Raw genomic sequence first — 24859 nt, forward strand, 5'->3', positions numbered from 1 at the left:
GCCGTTTGAGATCAATCTCTCGGGAATCCAACACAGGCCGATGTCCTGTCGAGGGCCAAAATAAACCAGTCCCCTTCACCTGCAGCACCGTGCTCGCAGGTGTGGGTGCAGCACCCAGATCTGCACGGGGAAAGGAGGAAAAACAGACAAAAACAGCCCCAAAACCAGCAGGAATTAAACGAGGAGCAAGGATCTGGCTGAGCACAACTCCCAGAGGGAGCTTTGGCAGCGCCTGCCCGGCCCCGTGGAGAGCTCCAGGAGTGACCAGGAGAGGGCAGGAGACGGCTGGGCACACACACACACACACACACACGCACGCACACACACACAGGCTGCGACACGGTGGGTGAAACATTGACATTTATATTGAAATATGCACTAACAGTGACTTCTACCAGCTGATGCATTTTTGCCAAAGCAGAATCACAAAGGTTGTGTCCCGGGGAAGGCTGGGGGCAGCGGGTGGGCAGCGAGGGGAGGTATGGGGGCCTCCCTGCTCCTGCCTCACCCACCCCAGCACCTCACAAGACTCTGTCATTTCACATCTTTTGTTTGTTTTCCTCTCTGCTGCATAAACACAAAACTGGACACGCTCACTCAGAGGAGGCCACAACTCCAGCCCAGCGCCGTCCCGAGGGACATCCAGCGCTGGAACTGAATTTTTCTCACGGGAGGCACTCGGATTTCAGCACGGGGTGAGCAGAGGCAGGGCCCCTCTTGCCCACCACACCTCTCAGGTGAGCAGGGCAGTTTCCTGCCAGGCAGCAACAAGCAGAGCCGAGAGCACTGAACCAGCACGGAGCACGGCACCTCAGCAAGCCAAGCCTAAGCAGAGCCAGCAGAGCCTCCCTGGTGAGGCCACAGCCTGCCAAATTGCCCGGGCCACTCGGCACCCTGCCCACGGGGCTGGCTCACAGCGAGCACAGGGTGCTGAGCAGGCAGAGCTGTACTGCAGAGTACATTCCTGGTTAGCATCTCTTCAGCCAAATGCAGCAGCAGCAGCAGGGAGGGAAGGGAGCAGGGATGCAGAGATTAAACTAGCCCACGGCCTTGTCTCACAAGCCTGGAGATGGAAAGCTCTCAGGGAGCAAGAAGGGTTTTATCCCAGCTCCCTGAGGGGGCTGGGGATGGGATAAACCCTTCCCCAGAACTCTCCACTGCACTGTACTTTTAACCTTTGATTTTCCACTTGCCCTTCCCCAGTATTTCCAGCCAAAGCTTATGGGAAGCACGAGCAGTGCTCTCTCAAAGCCTGCCCTGCAAGGCCGTGGGGCTCCAGGGAGCAGCACCCTGGTCTGGATCATGGGGGTAGGATGTGATCCCTCCTCTCCCGTGGCACTCTGCAGCTCCCTGTGTCTGATCCTGGCCAGGGGAATGCTTCACCTTTCCTTCATCTGTGTGTAGATCACATATACTGGAAACAAAACACACACTATGCATGCAATCCAGGCAGGAATCCTGCTATGACCAAACCTACAGGAGGAGGGGGATGAGGTGGGACGTTAGGGAATTCCTCAACGCTAGGTCAGAGTTACACACCAGCCCTTGGCCACAGCAAAGGGCAGACAGACTATGTACACTACTATGGGCTTCAGCAAAGCCACCTGACACCTGAACCCTCCCTTGGAGCACGGAGTGAAGCTCTCTGTTCCTCCCAGGATTACCTGCCTGGCATCCCACGGGAAGCACAAATCCAGCGTGGCACCACTGAGCTCCAGCTCCAGCAGGTAAGGCAGGGAGGAACAGATTTGGTTTAAAATAGGTTATTTGCAAGTTATAATTCATCTAGGGCTCTGCCTCTCAGGTCCAATCCGCTTCTTTCTGGAAGAGAAGCTCTCAGTTTGAAATGAAAAGTTGTTTTGCTACAACCAGCCCTCTGAACTACATATCAAACCAAAACCCCACTGAGCCACAGCCCTTTAGGAGGGCATCTGCCCCTCTGGCTCCCTTGCTCGAGGTGAGGAGCAGTGTCTGGAGCAGGAGAAGCTACACCTTAACTCCACTTTTACTCTAAGAGGCCGTAGTTGCTCAAATAAAATGTTTATACAAGTAAACCAGTAGTGATAAGGAAATATACACCTTGGGATCTGTAAAGCTTCAGAGTGATTTAGGCCTTGCAGCCAGGGGCTCTTCATGTGGGTTTGCTTTAGAAAAAAAAGGATGTAACAGTCATACTTAATAAAAAAATAGAAAAAAACTGCAAAGAGCCCGGGCACCTCAGAGGGATGTCTGTCAGTTCCAGAGGAGTGAGGAAGTGACTGCCAATTACTGGATCATTAAAATCCTACACTGAGCAACTGCTAAAAGCCAGCAACATCACAGGCAGCAGGAGCAGGGGCCAGCAGCAGCACCCAAGTGGGAGCATTCCCAGGAGGGCTGCGTGGGAGGAAGGGAAGGTGCCCCTGCTAGCAGGACTGGGGAAACGAGCACAAGACAAGCACTGGGGAGTGCTACATGAGTTCAGGTAACTGTTTGCTTCTTTGAATTTCTGAATTCCAGTTTCAAGCTGCTTCAGAAAGGAGTGAGAAAGCAACACGTGTGATTTAACCCCCCCTAGTAAAACAAACAAACAACAAACAAACAAACAAAAAAAAAAACCCAAACAAAAAAACCCCAAACCGCCTAAAAGGTGGAACCGAGTTTGGAAAAATGCATCTGTTCTGGCTTTTGCAAGTGGAATGTGATTCTTGTTCCCAGGCCAATACACAGAGCACAGAGCTGCAGCCAGGAACGGTGAGCCAGGAGCGGGCTGTCGGACAGGCTACAGGGGGTCTAGGACAACCACGGGGCAACAAGACATGAGAGGGGCACAGACTCTGTGCACAGAGGGGCACAGACAGTCCTGTTCTCGTTTCAAATGAGGAATGGTTTAAAAGTAAAACTCTTCTTCAGCTAATTTCCTCCTGCAATAAAACCAACCCAGCCGGCCCTCATATGTACAAGACCAGTTAAACACGAGCCTTCCCCCTCAAAACACTAGGTACGGACATCCGGTAACATTCTACAATGGAAAGTGCTTTAAGAAAGAAGGATTCTGTAGTGCCAGTGACAGAACTGATCTGATGGGCTGGATGATGCTCTCCACGCTGACAGCAGCGACTCAGGCCAGGGCAGCTCGTTTCTCCTCAGGGGTCTCCTCCAGCAGCTGCATGATCAGTTCGTGGAGGGGCTTGCAGACCTTGGCGTAGCCCCCGCCCGTCAGGTGCAGGAAGTCGAACATGTCGTGGTAGGAGATGGTGCCATCCGAGTGCACGAAGCCCACGTCCACGTCCAGCAGCTGCACGTTGGGCAGTTTGGGCAGAGAGGCTTTCAGCAGATGGTTCACCTTGGCGTTCTTCTGCCGCAGCGGGTTTGGCTTCTCTCCACGAGGTAGCAGGCCCTGGCACGAGAGGAGGCAGAGAAGAGCTTTGATGCTCTGATGGCATCAGGAGCCCTGCTTGCCCTTCCAATTCGGGCTGCCTGTCAAGGTTTAGGATGTCTGTGACAAGAGGAAATCATCCCTTCAATCGGAATTTGTCCATTCAGGCCTAATGTGAAATGCAAGTGAAGGAGCCAAATGAGCTCCAAGCACTAACTGGCAGGGAAACTGCTTTCTTTTATTTTTTAAATGTACCAGCTTGTGCTCTTTCCATACACTTTCAGCTCCTCAGCAAGACAGGCAGCAGGTTCCTTAGGACAAGGAAGCCAACTAGGATTCCCAATGCCAGCTGGGACTTGGGCACCTATTTTCCCCTCACAGGGGAAACATTAACATTAATAAATGGGACAGTTACTGGGAATGAGCTCTGGAATGGCCAAAGGAGGGCTCCTGCAATGCCAAGCCAGCGAGGGGAGGCACACAGCAGAGGGCAGATCAGGTGAGTGCCCTCCCAGCACCACCCAGTGACTCCCAGTAAGGCAGAGCACAGCCCAGGGAGCAGGGACGTACCAGCACAATCACTTTGGCCTGTGGCTGCTGGGCGTTTATCAGGCGCACGATGGCCTCGATTCCCCCTGCCACTTCTTCTGCTGTGTTTTCGTGGTTGTTTGTTCCAACCCAAACAACAATGACCTGCAAGGAGAGAAAGATGTTTGCAGCTTTTCCAGAGCCAAGTGGTAACAGGGGTGATGACCCTGAAATCCCTGCATAAACATCATCTGTGGACAGAGGGCTGCAGGGAGAGTCAGGCTCAAGAGCTCAGCCCTGGGGCTGGCACTGCCCACTGCCCTCAGGGAAGGCACAGGTGATCTTCACTGCACACCTGGACACCCTCACTAGCTCTGCAGCTCATACCTTGGGTTTAATGTTCTCCAGTTCACCGTTCTTCAGTCTCCATAGAACATGGCCCGTGGTGTCTCCTCCAATCCCAAAGTTCAGTGCATGGAGCGGTGAGAAGAGCTCTCGCCAGATCTGCAAGCAGAAACCAACGTGCTGCTTCAGAGCAGCATCCTGCCTGTGAGGCAGAGACACCACACGGGCTCCTCAAGGTCACTGAGGGCAGCCACGAGCCCTGCTCTGAAAATTCTCTCCACAAAGGGCACCTGGACAAGAACCAGGTTTTATGTGGAGTCAGAAGAGATGGAGCTGCTGAGGTTCAAGCTCTCAGACCTGGCACAAAGGAAGGAAAGATCTCTGGAGCAGTGATTTGCTGCACTCATCAGAGCCCCAGAGCACAGATCTATTGCAGATCACGGTGTCCCTGAGCACAGGGCCTTTGAAGAAGGAGTCTATGACCTGATTAAATCCTTCTCATCCCCAGGTAACAAATCTAGAACAAAGGGAAGTAGCTCTTGCAGAACAAAGCTGCTCAGCTGCCACCACGGCAGAAGAGAACTCTTCTTTCCCTCAATAATTTTAGGGAGGAACCAGTGGAACAATGCCCCTGGCACCCTGAATTCTACAGGCTAAGTGTGTGCTGGCCATGCCAGGTACAGCCCCAGGGAACTCCATGGCCCTCAGGAGGCTGGGATCTGAGAGCTGAGGGGCTGTGCACGTGTGCCAAAATGCAGGCAGCCGGTCCTGGCCTCAGAGAGGGAGGCAAAAGCAGCCAGGTAAAGCAGTGTCCAGGCCCTGGGGAGTTCAGGAAGCAGGGCAGGAGGGCCTCAGGAGACAGCAGTGAAAATGGGAACAGTCATCAGTGTTACACATGATCAGCCACTGGGCTAGAGAGGGATGCTCCAATTGCTCCAACCCTCCCTCCCTCCCTCCCTTTGTCCCTCCCTCCATCCCTACCTCGTACTGCTGTAGCAACTGCACCATGGAGTCCCCCACGAAGAGCACGTCGGGCTCCTTGTCCTTGCAGTCCAGGACAAACCGATTGTGCTGCCAAAGAGAGCGACAAGGTGAGCTCCAGGTGACACTGCCCCAGGGCATCCACCCCTGCTGCAGCACAGGGACAGCTGCCCTGCCAGCTCCCCCCTGCCATGGCCTCCAGCAGCCCTGCTGGCATTAACCCCTGAGCTGCTGGACACTGCTCCCAGCTCCACAACCCCATTGGATGGAACTTGGCGTGGTTTAGTTCATGGCCATTGCTCCTTGTCCTGTCACTGAGCATCACCGAGCTCAGTCAGGCCCCATCTTCTGGAGATTTTGTGTGGATTGATGGGATCCCCTGACAGTCTTCTCAGGAGTAACCCAGCTCAGCTCCTGCAGTCACTCCTCATCAGAAAGATGCTCCAAGGACACACAGCTGTGACAGCTGCCAGTTCCAGGCTGTTGTGATCTCGGGGTCCCCAGTGTGGCCTGGCCCAACACCCCCCAGTAAGGAGGATCCCCCTGCCAGCCTTACCTGCGACATCCACCTGTCATCCCCCTGAATGTCCTCGGCGGCGTGTGGGACTGCTGCTGGGTTGGAGTCCCCCATGCCCATCCTGTTCCTGTGGGAAGAACAGCTCACAGCCACTGCTCCAGCAGCTCCCACAGCAGCAGGGCTGCCAGAGGGCTGCAGGAATCCGCCGCACACAACTCCTGCCTGCTCCTGCCGCTGTGCCTGCTGGCAGCTGGCTGGGAACAGCAGCACGGATGCTGCTCCATGCCAGAGCGACTCTGCAGCACACATTCCCCTGGAGCCAGGCCCCGATGGATGCCCCAGCACAGAGAACAAAGCCCAGCTCAAGGATGCTCTGCAGCCCCACACCTGAGCCACGAGGCTTTAACAGCTCAACAACCACGGCTGAGACTCCCAGGATAAGTCCCTATTAACGCCCAGGGATCCAGCTTACAGCTGCTGAGCTGCACAGTCCAGGTGGATAATCTGGCTCTGGGAGCAGAGCAGTGTGGTGGGATTGATCCCATTGACCCCAGAATCCCAAACCATTACAGATCGGGAGGGGTCTCTGGAGATCATCCAGTCCAGCCCCCTGCCAAGGTGGGGCCACCTGGAGCAGGTGACACAGGAATGCATCCAGGTGGATTGGAATGTCCAGAGAGGGAGATCCCCACGTCCCTGGGCATGTGGGATGCCATCCCCCCAGGGATTCCAGTGCTCTGCCACCCCCCCAGGGAAAGAAGTTCCTCCCCACGTTGAGGAGGAATTTGTATTTTAGTTTATGGCCCCTGCTCCCTGTCCTGCTGCTGGGCATCACTAACGAGAGAGCCATCCTGCGGCGCTCCCTGGGGATATCTGTGCGGATCGATGGGATTCCTTTCTCCAAGCTGACCAGGCCCAGCTCCCCATCATCTCCCCATCACAGAGATGCTCCAGCCCTTCATCATCCTCGCACATCCCGGAGGATGTACAGCGGGACGAGCAGCGGGACGATGCCTCCCGCGGCCGCCGCTCGCAGCCCCCCGCGCCGGGCCGAGCCGGGCCGGGCCGGGCCGGGCCGGGCTGGGCTGGGCCGGGCTGAGCAGGGCGGGTTCCCCCCGCAGCCCCCTCCCCTTCCTCCTCCCGCTGTCCCGCTCCCCGGCGATGCTGGCGGACCGGCGCCGCCCCGCCCCGCGGTGCGCCCGCACTCACGGCGGCTGCGGCTCCTTCCCCCGCGACTCCATGGCGGGCGCGTCCCCTCCGCTCGGCCCCGCGCCTGCGCCGCTTCCGCTTCCGCTTCCCCGCGCGCGCCCCGGCCGCCGCTTCCGCCCCGCGCCCGCGGAACTCCCGCCCTCCCCCCGTGACGTCACTGCGGCGCTCCCGTGACGTCACGCTGCGCCGAGGCGAAGCGCCATCCAGCTGGGGGGTGATGGGTTCACTCCCTGGTGGAGTGATGGCACGAGGAATCCTTTTCCTGTTTATCGTGGGTTTCACCCTAAAACCACGGCACCTCCCGCCCCTTGCCGTGATGTCATTTAATGCCCCTGACGGAGTGATGTCACAAGAACAAGTTTCCGATTACCGTGGGTTCTGCCCCAAAACAGAACCAGCTCCCTGGCCCCGGGGGTGCGCCAGATGGGGCGGTCTCACCATGACATCATTCAGCTCTCCCCACTGGAGAGTGACGTCAGACTCATCTCCCATATCTCACTGGTTTCTCCCCAAAACCGCAGCACCCACAACCCACCGCAGCCCCTCTCCGTGACGTCATTCTCCTCCCGAGATGACGCGTGTCCAGGTGTATGTGACCGGGGGGGTGTGGCCGTCCCCGATGGCGTGACGTCACGCGCGGCAAGTTTCCCATTTCCCGCGGCTTTCTCCCCGAACCCGCAGCGCGCTCCTTGCTCTCCCCGCTCTCCGCCGCACGGGGGCGCCCTCCGCGGGCCGCGCGCCCGTGACGCGAGCGGTGACGTCAGAGCACCGCCCCCGTCGCCATGGCAGCCGCCCGCCCCCCGGCGCCCCCCCGCGGATGAGCTCACGCGGTGCCGCAGCCCCGCGGGGGGGTTCGCTCCGCGCGACAAGATGGCGGCGGCGGCTGCGGCGGGAGGAGGCGGCGGAGCGGGGGCTCCCCCCGCGGCCCCCCGGCTCTCCCCGGCCCCGCCGCCCCCGCGGCCCCCCGGGCCCGCCCGCATCGGCTACTACGAGATCGAGCGCACCATCGGCAAGGGCAACTTCGCCGTGGTGAAGCTCGCCACGCACCTGGTGACCCGCGCCAAGGTGAGTCCCCCGCGGGGGTCGCGGCGCCGGCCCGGTGAGCGGCGAGCGAGCGGGGAGCGGCCCCGAGCCCCCCCTGCCCCGGGCGGGCGCTGCCGGGGAGCGGGGCCGCTGTCACGGGTGTCCCCGCGGGTCCCGTGGCTCCGGGATAACGTGGAGGTGGAGCGGGGGGATGCTCCCGCGGTACCCGGGGATGCTCCCGGCCAGCCGGGGGGACGCGGGGGGCAGGTGGGGGACAGGTCGTTCCTTACCTGGACGGTGGGAATCGATCGTGGCCGAGCCTTCGGGGCCGTGGGAAAGCGCAGGAGCAGCGCGAGGAAGGAAGGGCCTCCCGAGGGAGCGGCGGGTCCAGGTGGATCCAGGTACGGCCGCGCTGCCAGGTGAGCCCCGGAACACGGCGGGAGATCCGGGTGGATCCCGGCACGGGCGAGCCCCGGAGCGCGGCAGGAGATCCGTGAGGAACCGCGCCGTGCTCCCGGTAGTGCCGGTGACACCGGGCTCCCGGGCACGGCTCGCGGTGCTGCATGCAGCAGTGCCAGCCCGGGATGGCCCCGGAGCTGCGGCAGGAGCGGGGCTGGCACGGGCAGGCGGCAGGCAGGCCCGAACCAAAGCCCTGCGCCTGCCCTGCCGCTCTTGGCTCCGCGCTGGCTCCTGCGAGCGCTGCAGAGAGGATGGTGCTGGCCGGCCTTGTCCCTCTGTCAGTTCCTGGGGGTGTCCCTCTGTCAGTTCCCGGGGGTGTCCCTCTGTCAGTTTCAGGCATTGCCCCTCTGTCGCTTTCCAGGGTTGTCCCTCTGTCGTTTTCTGGGACTATGCCTTTGTCACTTTCTGGGGTTGCCCCCCTGTCACAATTTCAGGCATTGCCCCTCTGTCAGTTCCCGGGTTGTCCCTCTGTCACTTTCTGGGATTGCCCCTCTGTCAATTCCCGGGGTTGTCTCTCTGTCACTTTCACGAATTACGCCTTTGTCACTTTCTGGGATTGCCCCTCTCTCAGTTCCAGGAGCAGCATTGTTTTGAAACAGGAGGAGAAATCCACCATCGCCTTGGTTTGTTGGAGCTCTGGCTCTTTGCCCGGATAATAAAGTGAAATTAATTTCAGGGGCTATTTAAACATCGGTTATAACACCTCCTGGACAGTTCTTTTCAGAGCTGGGCTGTATTTGCCTGCCCTGACGGCTGTTTTGTGCCTGCAAGTGCTCGATGCCACAATTTAACCTGCACTTGAGGTGTTCTCCCCGTGATGAACCTGAACCTTGCTGAGAGAAACGGAGTGATGGGTTCAGGTGCCCCAAGTGCAGGGCACTGACCCCTCTGCGTGGAATCACTCCTGGAAAAGGAGGGATCTAGCTCCAAGCTGCTTTCCTCTTCCTGTTTCCAAACTCATCCTTGGGTCAAGGTTTCTTCTCAGTGGTGCTGACTCTGAAGTTTGCAAAACACCAAATCAGAGACCATTTTTGTGCAGGAATAGTTGATTTTGTCCGAAGAATGGCAGAGTACACACACAGATTTTGTCTGGAAATTGTGTTCCGGGTTTACAGGTCCAAGGATTTTGCACGTTGGCTTTGGGTGATGGAAGTGGACACTAAGCTTGGAAAGCTTTGCTTTACAGCAGTGTACTGATTCCCACTGCCCTGGAATGACTGAGGGCGGGGTGTGGAGTTCAGGAAGCAGCTTTCTGGTGGGATGGTGAGGTGCTGGGGGCTCTGGAGCAGCGGGTTTGACCTGCAACACGTTCCCTGCATGCAGGAGATCCAGTCCTTGTCCCTCTGAACTCCGGGGACTCCCCGAGCCCGGGGAAATACCTGTGCTGGAACAACTGCCATCTGTTTGGCTGAGCCGGGATAGCTTGGAGCTGAAACTTGACCTGGAAGCTTTCTTAAGTCCGAGGTCAGGTTTCCTTTCAAATCCCAGCCTCTGGAGAGGAGTGCGAGCGAATGGATTGGATTCTGCTTGCAGACCCTGAGCACTTGGATTCAGTACTTTTCCTTCTGTGACAGCGCTGTTGCTGTTGGCTCTGGGAGAGGAGTGGGGAAGGAGAAAGGAGCTGCCTGGTTCAGGCTCTGGGACTCATGAGATTAGAGGGGAGGTGTTGATATAAATGCATTGGAAAAGCCAAATCCTTATGGGGAAGCGTTTTTGACTGGCAGCAGAAATACAAAATAATGCTACTGCGAGCTTGTCTTCATCACAGTTACACTTTTAACACTTTGACTTAATGGAAACAACTTGGAAGCGAGTGAAACCTTGGCAAAATGGTCCCATTTAGGCATCTGAAAGAATTCTTTGATCATGAAACGCAGGCGCAGCCCGGTTGCTGCCTGTGCTGGCAGCCCCTTCCCGAGGTGATCCTGCTCTCCCCGTAGTAGCTGCGTAAGAGAACCGGGCAGCTCAAATATAGCCTCCAAATCCCTGCACAAACTTGACCCCTTGACATTCTCTTAGAGAAAAGCGGGTTTGCTCGGCACGGCCCCTCCTTGGGAAGGACTCCTGCACCGTCTCACATGGAATTCTGCTCTGAGTGTCTGTGTGAGCTTGGAAATGATGTACCCGTGATCTGGGGCCTTTTCCAGAAGGTGGAATTAGTGACGGTGTGGGCTGGTGCCCACTGCTGAGCCCGGGGTTAGAGGTGGTCTGGGATGGGTGTTGGATCCTGTTTTCCTTTCTGACGGACATTTACCAGGTCAAGTGGACTTTGACATGACAGCTCGAGATAACAGCCAGAGCATTCCTGGCTTGTGTCCCCTTTTCCCTAAAAAGAGAAGCAGAGGGTAGTTGGGTGCTGATCTTAATGGGCTGAGATTTTCCTGGCCCTTGGGAAGTTGAGCACTGCATTTGTTTAGAGAGAGGAGCAGAGTGCCCGGCCCAGCTGGGCTGGCACATTCTGCTGACACCCAACGTTGCAGTTTACACAGAACTGCATTTCAGGAGCTGAATGTGGGTCAGCAGTGCTGGGGACACTGAGGAAGGGGAATGTTAATCATCCCAAAGGGCAGGAGGCCTGTATTCATAATTGTCTCCGCTGGAGCTGATGGAATAGAAGGGAACAGTCTGCAATTTACGTATTAACCAAGGCAGCAATTTACATCCAGTCCCTGCCCATGCAAAGCTGGACTCTTGTGCTCTGTCAGAGCTGCTCTGATGGCTGGGCAGGAGCTGGAGCCACTGCTCTGACCTGGATGAATTGGGCACCTGTGGGATACCTTGCTGCATCCCTCCTGTCCCCCTTCCTTTTGTCTCTTCTCGTCTTCTACAAGAAACCCTTGTTTCTGTGCTAAAAATCTTCAGAGTGACCTGCTGAATGAATTGTTTTCCACAGAATTTCCATTTATAAATCATCCAAGTGACTTCATTAGGATTCCAGCTCTGTTCAGCCGGTGGGGTTGTTTTTAATGCCACATTTTTTCAGGAGGGCTGGTCAGCGAATGTTGGTGAGTGTGCCAAGGAGCACATACCTTATGTTCCCATGCCCTCTGGGTGCTGTGTTGGAGCCTTCAGGAGCTGTTGGGGCTGAGGAGGACAGAGAGGGACGCTGTGGTTGCTGGGCACTGCTGAGAGCTCTCTGCTGTCCTGGTTCCATCCCTTCCATCGCTCCATGTGGCTGGAGATGCAGCTGGGGCACGGAGCAGTGTGTACCTGCTGTCATGGTGTGTTTCACTGGGAGATAGGAGTTGCTTTCTTGTCCATCTTCCTCTTGAGATGGGATTGACAGTCCTGGGAGAACACAGCTCCTGCCCAAGTGCAGTGATCTTCCTGCTGTGCTGCCTTCGCTTCTTGAGGGCTCAGGTTTGGTTTGGCACACTGGCAGTGCTCAGGTTTGGTTTGGTTTGGCACACTGGGAGAACTCAGGCTTGGTTTGGCACACTGGGAGTGCTCAGGTTTGGTTTGGTTTGGCACACTGGGAGCACTCAGGCTTGGTTTGGTTTGGCACACTGGGAGTCTCAGGCTTGGTTTGGCACACTGGGAGTCTCAGGTTTGGTTTGGCACACTGGGAGTCTCAGATTTGGCTTGGCTTGGTTTGGTTTGGTTTGGTTTGGCACACTGGGAGTCTCAGGCTTGGTTTGGCACACTGGGAGTCTCAGGCTTGGTTTGGTTTGGTTTGGCACACTGGGAGTCTCAGGCTTGGTTTGGTTTGGTTTGGTTTGGCACACTGGGAGTCTCAGGCTTGGTTTGGTTTGGTTTGGTTTGGTTTGGTTTGGCACACTGGGAGTCTCAGGCTTGGTTTGGTTTGGTTTGGCACACTGGGAGTCTCAGGCTTGGTTTGGTTTGGTTTGGTTTGGCACACTGGGAGTCTCAGGCTTGGTTTGGTTTGGTTTGGTTTGGTTTGGCACACTGGGAGTCTCAGGCTTGGTTTGGTTTGGTTTGGCACACTGGGAGTCTCAGGCTTGGTTTGGCACACTCTGATCTCTGAACATGGGGGCTCCAGGGCTTGCCTGGATTTCCCTGCTCCGATGCAGAGCGCTCTCAGCCCAGAGGGTGGGAGAGCCTTGGTGGCTCTCTGTCCTGCTCTGGCCATGTTCAGCGAGGCACGTGGCTCTGGGCTGACTGAGGGCTGCTCCCTGCAGCCAGCTTGCCCGTGTGATAAGCCCCGTGCCAGCGTGCCCTGACTCATCGGCCTCGTGTCAGATGGGATTGTTCAATACCGCTGCCACACGTTTTGTAATGACCCACGCCTGCTCGCCTTTCATCAGTCATTTTCCTTTTCTTTTGCAGTGTTTGGTGGTGCTTCACCTGTCCTGCTTGTTATTTCTCCTGGCCGTAAGGAGAGCTGATGCTGTGGATGGCTAATTCCTCAGGCAGCATGATCCTGCTGCTCACAGGGCCTTTGTTCTCCTCGCCCGTGTGCTGCAGGAGAGTTGTATTTTACTTCTCATTTGGTGGGGAGATTTAGCAAAAGCCTAAAAGCTAGAAATGAACTTTGGCTAAGCAGAGTTGCCACAGTGAGGATAAGAGGGAATATTTCCTAAAACCTCAGAGAGCCATTGCCTGTATCAACTGTGGGCTGAAGTACTGACATTTTATGTTTCATTGCAATGTTTTTCTTGCTACAGCAAATAACATTTGATTACCAAGATGTTAATGCCAGAGCATGATTGAATTGGAGACCAGGCTGCTTCTTGAGATGCTAACAGGTGGAAACAGGAGAGCCAGCTGACAGAGGGCAGGGTGAGCTGGGGGGCCTGTGGCATGTGTCCTGAGCCTTTCTGGGCAGGGAGAATATTCTAAGAGAGCCAGGATAGTTAGTTCCTACTTCTCAGCTGTGTGGCTCTTAGCTTATTTGGGGGGTGAGGTGGGTACAACTTCTGTACCTCTTCAACCTGGCTGCCTCCCACCTCCTGCCTGGAGTCCCTTCCTCTCCAACATTTGCTGTCCCAGAGCTCTGAGCTGCTGCAGCAGGAGGAATCCACACCTGATGAACGAGGCGGGGGCACCTTTGGGCAGGTACAGAGGCTGCCCTGTGAGGAACAGCCACGGACAGGAGCAGGAGGAGGAAGGGCTGTGGCAGACAGGGATCAGTGTCTCTTTTCCAGGAGGGTCTCACAGAGGTTTGGTGAGTGCTGCAGAGGCCTAATGAGGGTTTCTAGAAGCTGTCTCCTCATTTGTGTTTGAAGGAGGAATTACGTGAGAGGGAAATAAGGAAATGGCAGTGTGTTGCTGGGAGACTGGGCTCCTTGGGTATTAGACATTTTCACAGGGAAGCAGCTCTAAGCTCCTTTTTCCCTTGTCCTCTCTCTGGGTGCTGTATCAGCCCTGTGCAGGGGCTGTACAGAGTGCTGCCCCTTCTTACTCTCACCAAGACGATTGCATAACAGCTCTGTGTTTATCCCCTTGAAAATAAAGCTTTGGGAAGTTGCTCCAGCATTGCCAGCAGAGTAGAATTCACAGTTTGTGGTGGAAGTTCTCCCTTCCTTTCTGGCTGAAAGGATTCTCATGAGAGTTGGGACTTCCCTGTGTGACCACGGTGGGTCTCATGCTCTGCACACCCCCAGCAAGGTGCTGCATTTACCTGAACCTGCACCAGCAAAGGTTGGACTGGCTTGGAGCTTGCACAGGTTTAAACAGAGCAATTTGGGGATTCTCTAGTTAAGCTATTGTACTCATTTAATGCATTCAGGGCCTTTCTGCTGATCCCAGGCCAGGGGTTTAATATGCTGTGTTAACACTTATATGAAGAAACCACCGAAGGCTGATTCATTATTAGTCATTATGTGTCTTTTTCTAGTAATTCTGACCCCAAGTCTCTCTAGTTAAGGCTAAACCTCACCCTCTCTGCTAAATGGCCATCAAAAAGGTTCCATGAAAAGGGAATTATGTGGCTTCAGCCAACTTTCAAAGTAGTCGAATCATGCTATCCCACACAAACAAACTCCCACAGCCAGTGGAACTGACACGTTGAGCTCAAAAATAGCCCAGTGTGTGTGGGGGGAGCCGAGCTGAGCTCTGCTCTGCACATCAGAGGATGGGCAGGAGATCCTGGGGCAGCACAGCAGCAGAGCTGGATCTCACTGGAGCTGTCAGACCTGGCTGGGTGTTATCTTGAAGCTTTGGGTGCTTTCAGAGTGCGTGGTCTGATCCCAGAGAAATGTCGCTGATGCTCCTGGTTTCTTCTCTGCATCCAGTGTTGGGGACAATTTCCAGCTTGGAAGAGCTGCAGGAAGGAGCTGGTCCTTGTGCAGTGCAGGTGTGTTGGGAGTGACTCCAGCATCCCTCTGTGCAAGATGTGGAACTTCATCCTGGGAGCTGGGCTTGGGGCTGCACTTTGTGGCTATAACTCCATAGCAAGAGTGCAGATGCTCTCCTTGGAGCTGCTTTGGCCATGGAATGTTTGAAATGAATGCATCAATATGAGTATTGGCTCGTGCCCTCAGCTGCAGTGTGTGCAGGAGGGGCTGCCTGTGCAGGGTTTGTGATGGCTGTCAGAGGCAAACACAGCACTGGGAAACCTCCCTGTGGGATTTGGGAGCTGCAGTTCCTGAGAACCCGTCTGAAGGAGCAGGTGAGGAAGGTGGGGATGCAGACACAGAAAGCAGACGTGCTGTGGCACAGTGCGGGGTGCAGCAGCAGGCTGTGCTTCACCTGGTGCTGTGGCACAGTGCAGGGTGCAGCAGCAGCAGGCTGTGCTTCACCTGGTGCTGTGGCACAGTGCGTGGTGCAGCAGCAGGCTGTGCTTCACCTGGTGCTGTGGCACAGTGCAGGGTGCAGCAGCAGCAGGCTGTGCTTCACCTGGTGCTGTGGCACAGTGCAGGGTGCAGCAGCAGGCTGTGCTTCACCTGGTGCTGTGGCACAGTGCAGGGTGCAGCAGCAGCAGGCTGTGCTTCACCTGGTGCTGTGGCACAGTGCGGGGTGCAGCAGCAGGCTGTGCTTCACCTGGCCTGGATGGCAGCGCTGGGGTCAGTCTGTGCACAGGGTGATTCAGCACAGCCTGCAGCAGGTCAGCTGAGCCACAGACACAAACTGCCCATGTCGTCCCAGAGCCCGCAGTGGGAGCCTAACCAGCTTCCCAAATCCTGCCCTGGCTGCCTAACTGGGGCCTGCTGACAGCAGTGATGTGTGTGTTGAGTTACGCCTCGATGTGCAGAGGGATGAGGGACTGGCCCGAGCCAGGGTTGTGCAATGCTGGGGTGCCTGTTCCCCACGGCCCACTGGGGTGTTGCCGTTGTAGCTCGGCGTCTCCTCGACGTTCGCCACTCTCCTGTACGGTTTGGCTCTGCCTGCAGCTCCTTAAAGCGTCGGCTGCAGTTATAGAGCATTAATTACAGTGCATTTGGAAGATGGTTTAGAAGAAAAGGAGTCTGTGGGGTATCAGCGTGCGACTGCGGGCCCGGAGCTGGAGGCCAGCGTGGTTTGACAGGGAGCCAGGCCCAGGACGACTGTCAGAGCTCCATTAGCTGAGCACACGCCTCGGCACCGCTGGGAATAGCGAGAGCGCGGGGCCGCGGCAGCGCATTAAAGTGTTTCAATTAAAGTCTGCATTTGGAGGCTGTGTGCGTCTGCTGCCTTTCAGCAAGCAGATGGATGTTTCTTGTCTCCTTCCAATAACTTTTAAAATGTGGTTGGTCCTGTTGGAAGGAGTTCTGAATGAGAGGGATGCAGCGAGGTGTTTTCAAGGCTGGGGAAGTGTGCGTGGATTTCTGCAGCAGAAGGGAAGACACATTTTTTCCAGGTTTTTCCTCACCTACACAAGTCAGTCTCAGCTTGTCCTGGCTCTTTGGCTGTCTTGGTTTTCAGCTGTGCCTTTTCCTGCATAACCTCTGTCTGTGCAGAGAGTTTAATTGCAGGAATAGCTTTGGAATGTATATGGAGGATAGCAGAGATGGGTGACAGACCCATGGCCATCACACTGTGGGCACAAGGGTATTTTTAAGGCTCTGGGATCTGCTGTCATGTAACCTGAAGCGTTTCTGGTTTTTTTGCCCATGTTCAGACTCATCAGGTACTTCCAGGTGTGTTTCTGGCCCCTCTCAGGGACAGTATCTTTAGAGCCCTGAGGCTTCTTGCTGTTGGGGAAGGCAGCTGCACTGGAGCTGATGCCTAAAAACTAATTGTGGCATTTCGCAACATGAAGTGCTCCTAATGGAAGGAGTACGTTTATGAGCTGTGTGTCATTGTGTGTGTGAAGTGTGATCAGATAACACGCTGAATTGCAGCACGGAGCCTAATTGGAGCTGGTTCCTGTCTGTGGAATGGAAGGATACAGTCTGCTCAGGTGTCGTGCTGCTCCTGCAGGCTCGCAGGATTCTGGAGTGATGCTGATGCTCAGGGTACCCTTGCCAGGTAGATCTTCTGTCATAAAGCCTTCAGACAGTGACAGTGGAGAAACTAGGGGAAAAAATGCCTCTTGTCACGTGTATATCTAAATTCTTAAAGATGTTTGTCTGTGCCCCTTTCAGCTGAAGTAATTAGTGCTACAGGAAAGGGTTTGCTTTTGTCAGTCACTGTGACAGTGTGATCGTGTCTCTGCGTGCCCCAAATTTTCGTGGAAGCTCACAGCACTGGCGGCAGCCAAAGATGAAAAGTATTAGTCTTGGTACTTAGTCCTTCCTCTCTGGATGTGCTTGTAGGAAATCCTTGGGCTGTAATCTCGCAAGTGGCTCTGTCAAGGTTATCAGCCTGGCTGGAGTGCCGCTGACGGACGGACAGACGGACGGGCTGCGGGCAGCCTGCGCGGCTCTTCCTGGCTCCCACCGAGCCTCCACCGCTGCCGGGAACCGTCCTGGCCTCTCCCCTGCCTGGGACAGAGCAAGCATCATGTGCTGGCTGATTTATGGCAGGTTTGCTCGTTCCCAGGTGGCCGGCAGAGAGTGGTGCTCTTTCGTTGTAGCCGTGTCCTCTGCAGCCCGAGGCCGCAGCAGCTGTGGCTGCTTTCAGCAGTTTTGGAGGTCGGAGGACCCCCCCAGCAAACTGATTATGATACAGCTTAGCTTGTGCTCCATTTCTTTGCACACGTACCATTAATAAATCGAACTGCTCCCCAGCAGCCATGGAGGAGCATGTTCTCAGCTCTACAAAGCCCATCTATGTTCTCCCATCTCTCTGACACAGTGAGGGGGTTGTCAGTCATACAGCAACTGTTTGTTTTCAAGCACAATCTCATTGGAAACCAATAAAAATAATTCTGATTCATTCTCTGTACGAGGATTTTAATACTTTGCTTCCACAGAGGCTGTTTTTCCCCTGAGCGGCTCTGGGAAGTGTAAGATTTAAAAAAATCCAAAGACTTTTCCTTTCTGCTGTTTAATTCAGCTGGCTTATGTTAGAAACAAAGTGCAGAGTTGGTGGAGAGGGAAATCTCGGTCGCTCCCTCCCCCTTGCTGCAGCGTGGGTGTCGTGTGCCCACTGCCCTGGCAGAGCTGAGGTACATGGGGAAACCTGTGCTTAGTCAGAACAAAATATTCATGTGTTTTTCATCCAAGCTGAGACTCCCATTACACAGTAAAATGACAAGTGAAGGCTGACTATAGGTATTTTCCCACTCAGTGGGCGCTTGTGCAGTTTCTGAGTCATCAGCTGACAGTGTGGGCCTTAGTGTCTGCTTTTCCTCGTGTGTGTGTGCTGCTGGTCCCAGTTTGGTTCCACAGACGCAACTGGATCCTTGTTTTCACTTACCATTGACACAGTCGGGAATGAACCCGATCCCTTCATGTGAGCCCAGAGGAAAATGGGGTGGTTTGGTGACTGCAGTCTGGGATTTGAAATGCACCACCTTCTTTTAAGGTAAGGTGGGATACAGCCCCTAATTGTGGGATCACTGAATTGTCTAGTTCCTTTTTGAGTGATGGTCAAATCTCTAGAACTTTTGTAGGGCTTAAAGGCAGATGGGTTTGGGATACTGAGAAGGTGTAACTGAAGTTGCCTGGAGCAGCTGGCAGTGACCAGCACGTGGCTGGACCTGCCCCCTGTTTCTGGGGCTCTTGGGGTTCCTTGTTGCTGTGCCATGGCAGTGAGGTGCAGAGCAGCAGTTGCTTTAGTACAGCAGGAAATTAGTGGGAAAACTAAACGTGTCAGAGCTTTCACCATGGCAACAAAGCCCGGCTGGCTCACAGCACAGCGAGACAAAAGCGGGTCAGGTCTGCACAGAGCAAGGTGGGAGCCTTCTCCAGGCTGAGTGTCTCCAAACCTGCCCCTTCTCCTGGGGAAAGGGCTGGAGAGGTGACCAACACCAGGATTTGGAGCTGGGGATTAGAGGTGTGCTCCACTGATCTCATTCTTATGTCATCAAGGCACCTGACTTGGGAAGTGCCCACAGCCCCAAGGCTGCAGGAGCTCAGGGAGTGTTTGGAGAGTGCTCTCAGGGATATAGGGGGATTCTTGTCCCATGCAGGGGGAGGATTTGAACTTCATGGGTCCCTCTGACTCAGGATACTCTGTGATTCTGTACTTTTTACAGTCGATGGGAATGTTTTCTAAAGGCCACACAGTCACTCTGATTGTTTCCCTTTCCCTGAAACTGTTTGTAAATAATGGAGAGGTTGTAAGTCTGCCTTGTGTGACAGTGCCCAGACACAGTTGCTTAATTCCTGGGCTCTTTCTCTCGGATTTGTGAGCAGCCCAGAGGTTGCACGAGCACTAAGTCACGTTCTGATGGCACACCATCCATTGGCTTATCTGTCTTCTCATTCCATGTGTTCCAGCATTTTCAGCTCTTTGGTGAGGTCAGCACAAAAGGGGTTGGGAGCAGTGGCAGTGACACGTGGCAGGGCTGTCTGTGCTCTGTCCCCCTGACAGTGTCTCAGTGTGCTTTGGCCATCCCCAGGCAGGCTCAGCAGCGGGCCCTGAGCGATGCTCCCGCCGTGCTGCTGCTCAGGAGTTGTTTTCCCCATAATTGAGCGGGATATTAAAAGGTTTATGGTTTACAGTTACAGGCGTTGCTCCGGCCGGAGGAACGTCGAAATCGATACGGCAATTACTGCCCGGCTCGTCACGGGTTGTGACTCTCACATGCTTGGGGAGACAAAAGTGGAAGTGACTGGAGGAGTGCCACCAGCGGGGTGGCCACGGGCTCACCTCCAAGCCAGGGACGGGCTGCTGGGCAGCATTCCTGAGACAGGGACGGGGTGCCACACAAGGAACTCGCAACTGGGACGTCACTTTTGCAGAGCACGAATATTCAAAGAGAAAAACAGTAACTTTAGAAGCGCTCTAAGAGCAAATTTTATACAATTTTCTTGTTCTTGTCATCTTCTCTTTGGATTCGTCATCCAGGCTGGGAGTGCAACTGGAAGAGGGCAATGGCAGCAGTGACCAGGCCTGGGTGGCCCTGGTCGGGAAGCGCCGCTTCCTGCCGGATTTGCATCCCAAGCCCCAAGTCAGCACTTCGGGGCTGTGTGTGGTAGGGTGCCCTGGCTTGTTGGAGTGAGTCATCATTCAAATAGACACCAGAGCAAACGTGCTTGTCCAAACAAGAGCAGCTCTGCAGAGGCTGCTCCGTCTGAGGTGAGCAGCAGCAGAAGGCTTCTTGTTTTACCACCTGCAGGTCTCCCAGGTCCCAGCCCTTGTGCAGTGTCAGTGCTTGCACCGCCTTCCCTCCCTGCTGCCTGGAACAAAGCTGCCTTCCTGTGCTCCGAGGTCAGATCCTATCGCCCTGGAGGGAGCGGTGCTTTGGGCCTGGCAGATGTTTTCCCCACCATGTCCCAGAACAAAGGCTGCTCTGCACATTCTGCCATGGTGCCTCCTGCCCCTCGCTGCTGGAAACCTCAGCCCTGCACCTGAGTGTTGGGATATGGATGCTCCAGTGGTTTTGTTAGAATAGCAGTATCAACTCCCAATTAAAATGGTGATTAAGATAGCTTTTTGGTTTTTGCTAGCTGTTTTTTTCTTATCTTAAATGTGTTTGAAGATCTTGAACAGCAATTCCAGTCCTCTGTTTGCTTTGATCCTTTGGTTTCAGCAGAGGCTGCGAGCGGCTCTGCAGGAATGGCATGTGTCACAGGAGCTTTGTTTGAGTTCTCTGTGCTCCAGATTCAGGGCTGGAGTAAGAAGTGTTTATGATGTGTGACTTGAGTGAGTCACCTCGAGTTGGAGGCAGCTGTCAGCCACGGGGACCTGCAGAGCCCAACTCGTGTGCAGTACACCTGGCTGGGGTTGTCCCGAGCAGGGCACCTCTCTCAGCAGGCTCCTGGCTGGGCTCCGCTCCCTCTGTCACGCAGAAACCATTAAAGCTGTGTGAGAAAAGCACTGTCACCTCAGCTGCGCTCTGCCTCCTGCCATGCTCCCACCTTGGCATCTTTGGAGGGATTCCTCCCCCAAATGCCCTCCCAAAGGCACCTACACAGAGGTGCAGATCAACTCCTGCTGGCGCAGTCCTGCTGCTCTGGCCCTGGCAGCATCCATTTGGGGTGACAGCACTGGGCTCCCAGTGTGGGAATCCTTCCGTGGAGTTCATTTTCCTCATTGTTGGCAAATTGTGAGCCAAATGTGTACACAGTTTGGAGCAACAACTTCCTATTGACAGTGCTTTCAGAGGAGCTGTTGTTTATAAAGTGAGGGATTTCCAGCTTTGTTTTTCTCTCTCTCCAGTGCAGAGTAAACTCTTGGAATTGAATGTTTCATTTTTCAACTGCTTGATAATAGTTGTTGGATTCTGCTGCTGTTGGTGAAGCCCACAGGCTGAGGGTAGGGCTGTACTCTGTATTTTAGATGTTTTTAGATCTATGTGCAGTGTCAGTCCTCAGAGGATGGATGGGATCTGGGTAACAAAAGGTGTGTCAATGGGAAACATGGATGTCCAGCTGAGCCTTACACCTTGGCTCTGTGTGATATCAGTAGCAAGGTCTTGACACAGGCTCTGTCTGTGTTCTAGCTGGAAGAGAAATGGGAACAAGAGGAAGAAAGGCAGGAAAATAGGTGTATCCCTGCAGTTTGGTCTGTGTGCGTACAGCACAGAGGGCCCGAGCAGTGCTGTGCTGCTGTCCCATGTGCTTGGACTCACTGCTCGGTTTTTCAATCCAGGCACTGCAGGAGCATTGCCAAAAGCTCTGAGGGAAGTGCAGGAGCTGGGCTCCATTGGGCTGCTATCAGACTGGCGTGTACAAAGTGCCTTTTGCTGCCATTGCCCAGCCAGTTCCGTCTGGGTGAGCGGGGCGAGCTCCTCTCTCCGCACGGTTGGGCTTCACGCCAGGCTGTTCCATCTCGCACACACGGATGAGAATGTTGTAAAAACACAAATCCCTAAGCTTCTCCTGGTGATGTTACTGTCATTACTCTGCTAGTAGTGTTCAGAAGTTGGGGTTTAAGTGGTTCCTTGATTCTGCCCTCTCCTGTGATACGTCTCACACCTCCCCTGGAATTAGTGCCAAGCGCCGTGGTTGGGAGTCAGGTTGAGTGACGCCTTCGGCAACCAGCTCAAGATCAGCAGGAGGAGATACAAGATACTCGGGTGCTGTTCGAGCTGATAGTGCCAGAGAAATATTTAGCACATAGGTGACACTTCTAATCTTTAAAGCACTTCATAAACATTGGCTAATCCCACAGTGCAGTCTTGGTTGGCAACCTGTCTGTCTTCCCTGGAGAGAACAAACGGCTGGAGGACTCTGGGAAGCTGCAGTGCAAGGCTGTGATAGAGCTTGAATTTCACTTGGATTTTTTAAAGTATAATTCAAGCTCCAAGATCTGCTGCTTCTGTGACCTGAAGCACACGAACTGCCTGCACTTCGCTCATACCTGGCGTGGGGGTTCCCTGTCCTCATTCACAGGACACTGAACTGAGCCAGGCAGCCAGGCAAGAGAGGATGAGGAGAGCCTTCAGCTCACCTGCTCCCTTCCCTTCAGCACAGCCTGGGGCCTGCCCAGGCAGCTGCAGGAGGTGCTGTGTGAGTACCAGCTCTACAGGAGAGTCATGAGCAGTCAGGGTGGGAGTCCTGAAAAAAAAAAAACTGTGGCAAAATGCTGTTGTACAGCTGCCATTTGCTGTGAGGAGAAAACTTGAATGAGTTCTGCTCTTCAAGAACTTGACCTTTTCCTTCAGCATCCTGCTGTCATGGAAAGAGCAAATCCATGGGCCGGGAAGGTCAGTGCTTCCATGGTTCCTGCAGCCACGTCCTCATGGCAGATGAGCACTGTACCCTGTGGGTGAGTGAAAGGCAGCTGGGAAAGGGCACTTGGTGTGATACCAGGTGAGGCATCTCCTCGAGCCTTGCGGCGTCCCTGACTCCAGTTCTGAGAGTGCCCAAATCCTCAAGCTACCGGCTGAGGAGGGAGGAGAGGCTCTGCCTCTCATGTTGAAACCGGGGCACTGTGTAGGAAGGAACGTAAGATTTGTATCATCAAAGGGCTGAAAGCAAGAGGGAACATGATTTTGTAGCCTAGTGATGAGGGAACTCCCCTGGGAGGGGATAGGGATCAGCTTCCATCTGTGCTCCAGGGACTGTTTATGTATTTTGTGTTGAGAATTGCTGGATGAAGCAGTAGTGAGTTACTGAGGAGTAACTGCTGGGCTGGCTAGCTGTGCCTCAGCACCACTGGGGCTTCTGCACTCACCTGGTCTCTTCTAGGCTGTTTTCAGCACAGGGACCGTGGTTATTTATGGCTGAGTTACCAGAACTTAGAGAAATAATAGACCTCATCCCACTGCAAGTGTTAAGCAGCCACAGGAGTACTACCAGCCTTCTACAAGGAAACTAAAGTGTGTTTGTTTGACCTCCTTCAGACACCTGAAGGTGTAAAGATAATGCAGTGTGTGAGACAGCTTGGAGCAGGAGATGGTGGTTATCTGGAGTTACGAGGTGACAAAAGCCAGTGTTGTTTAGATCTGGCGATTAAGAGCCTTCCTTTCACTTCTGATTTACTACTTGAGCATCTAAATTGCTTAATGAGAGAGAGTAATATGGAAAACTAACAAGGTAGGAAGCCTGGTTTCCAGTAAAGCTTAAACCACAAGGAGTTTATCACAACCTGGTGGGGGCCATCCTGCTATGTATTAATAAAGAAACCAAAAAGGGTGTCTTTGCTTCACTGCTCAGAAGACAGAATACATTTTTTTTTTTCAGGCCTTGGTTCGTAAAAGATGGCAAAAGGCAGCCAGGTGAGGTGTGCAGAGCTAACTGCTCACTTGCTCCCGGGAGTAGAAGCTACAAGGGCGTTGCACCAAACAAGCCTGGTCCTGTAGCATTTTGCTTAGATAAAAGATACAGAGAACCCTGGGCAGTAACCTGCAGTTATTTCCAAGTGCTTGTGAGTTAATGAGCCGGTTCTGTGGGGCTTGCCAGGTCAGGCAGCACAGCTGGGAAGGGGCTGGGGCAGGGAATGGTGTGACCCTGGTGCCAGGAGAGGGTCACACCATTCCCTGCCCCAGGGTTTGGGGTAAATAAACTCTGATCTCTGCAGATTTTCTGTACAGGATCATTATGAATGATAGAATTCACTGTGAGCTGGCAGTGAGCGCTCACAGCCCAGAAAGCCAAGGGTGCCCTGGGACACATCCAAGGGAGTGTGGGCAGCAGGACTGGGGAGGGGATTCTGCCCCTCTGCTCTTGGCAGACACACCTGGAGTCCTGCACACAGCTCTGGGATCCCCAGCACAAGCAGGACATGGAAGTGTTGGAGCAGGCCCTGAAGTTGATCAGGGTACCTGTGTGGAGACCTCAGAGCACCTTGCAGGGTCTGGCGGGGTGGTGAGGTCCTGCACAGGGTGCCCAGAGCAGCTGTGGCTGCCCCATCCCTGGCAGTGTCCAAGGCCAGGTTGGACAGGTCTTGAAGCAACCTGGGATAGTGGAAGGCGCCCCTGGCCATGGCAGGGGGTGGAACTGGTTGGTGTTTAAGGTCCTTTCCAACCCAGACCATTGTGGGACTCTGTTCCATGCTCCTGTCAGTGGCATTATGTGGCAGCTCAGCTCTGGCTGCAGCACGCTGCCTGTTGGCTGGGGAAGTTGTTTTGATTAGCTGCATCACCCTGTGTGTGCAGGGATGAGTGTTTTCCTCACCCCTCCATAGTGAGGAGGCTATCAGCTCGTGTGCAAGAGGAAGGGTCTGAGCTTTATATAATCTGTTGGCTCAAAGACTTTTCAGAAACAAATCTTGCGACAGAGCTAGAGGCTAATGACAGCAATATGTCTGCTGGCAGGCAGCAGTGATTCAGAAGAGCTTTGGATCTGCCCATATGCTCCTTTCCTTGCGTTACTTCTCAGCAGAGCCGAGTGCACGTGAGGAGGGGTTTGGGGAGGGTGTGTGGCATGGGAGAGATTCCAGCTTACCTCCTGTCGGGGTGAATCCACTGCCTGTCTCTGTGAGGGAGTCATCTGCCTGTGTGCTGTTGCCTCTTGCGTCACAACATGTCATGGCCTTGGAAACAAACCCCCACCTAGTGAAGAATGGGCTGTATTTAGAATTGCTGGGATGCTTCATCTCTGTGAATGAATGTCCTTAAGCAG

General features: G+C 54.6%; 2 protein-coding genes across 2 annotated transcripts in view; one reads left to right on the plus strand and one right to left on the minus strand.

Moving 5' to 3' along the window:
• Nucleotides 1-347: 347 nt before the first annotated feature.
• On the minus strand, nt 348-7014 carry PAFAH1B2 (platelet activating factor acetylhydrolase 1b catalytic subunit 2). The gene is made up of 6 exons (XM_058818987.1): nt 6939-7014; nt 5769-5856; nt 5213-5302; nt 4274-4390; nt 3929-4051; nt 348-3379 (listed from the first exon to the last, which is right to left on the minus strand). The coding sequence occupies exons 1-6, from the start codon at nt 6968-6970 to the stop codon at nt 3101-3103; spliced, it is 729 nt and encodes a 242-aa protein (XP_058674970.1). The 5' UTR covers nt 6971-7014; the 3' UTR covers nt 348-3100.
• Nucleotides 7015-7807: 793 nt separating this feature from the next.
• SIK3 (SIK family kinase 3) overlaps nt 7808-24859 on the plus strand; it is a 69169-nt gene continuing 52117 nt past the window's right edge. Inside the window, exon 1 of the mRNA XM_058818994.1 lies at nt 7808-8003. Within this exon, the coding sequence (XP_058674977.1) occupies nt 7809-8003 (195 nt within the window). The 5' untranslated portion in view covers nt 7808. The remainder of the gene's footprint in view (nt 8004-24859) is intronic.

This window comes from Ammospiza caudacuta, chromosome 23 (genome assembly GCF_027887145.1).
Source record: "Ammospiza caudacuta isolate bAmmCau1 chromosome 23, bAmmCau1.pri, whole genome shotgun sequence".
NCBI lineage: Eukaryota > Metazoa > Chordata > Aves > Passeriformes > Passerellidae > Ammospiza > Ammospiza caudacuta.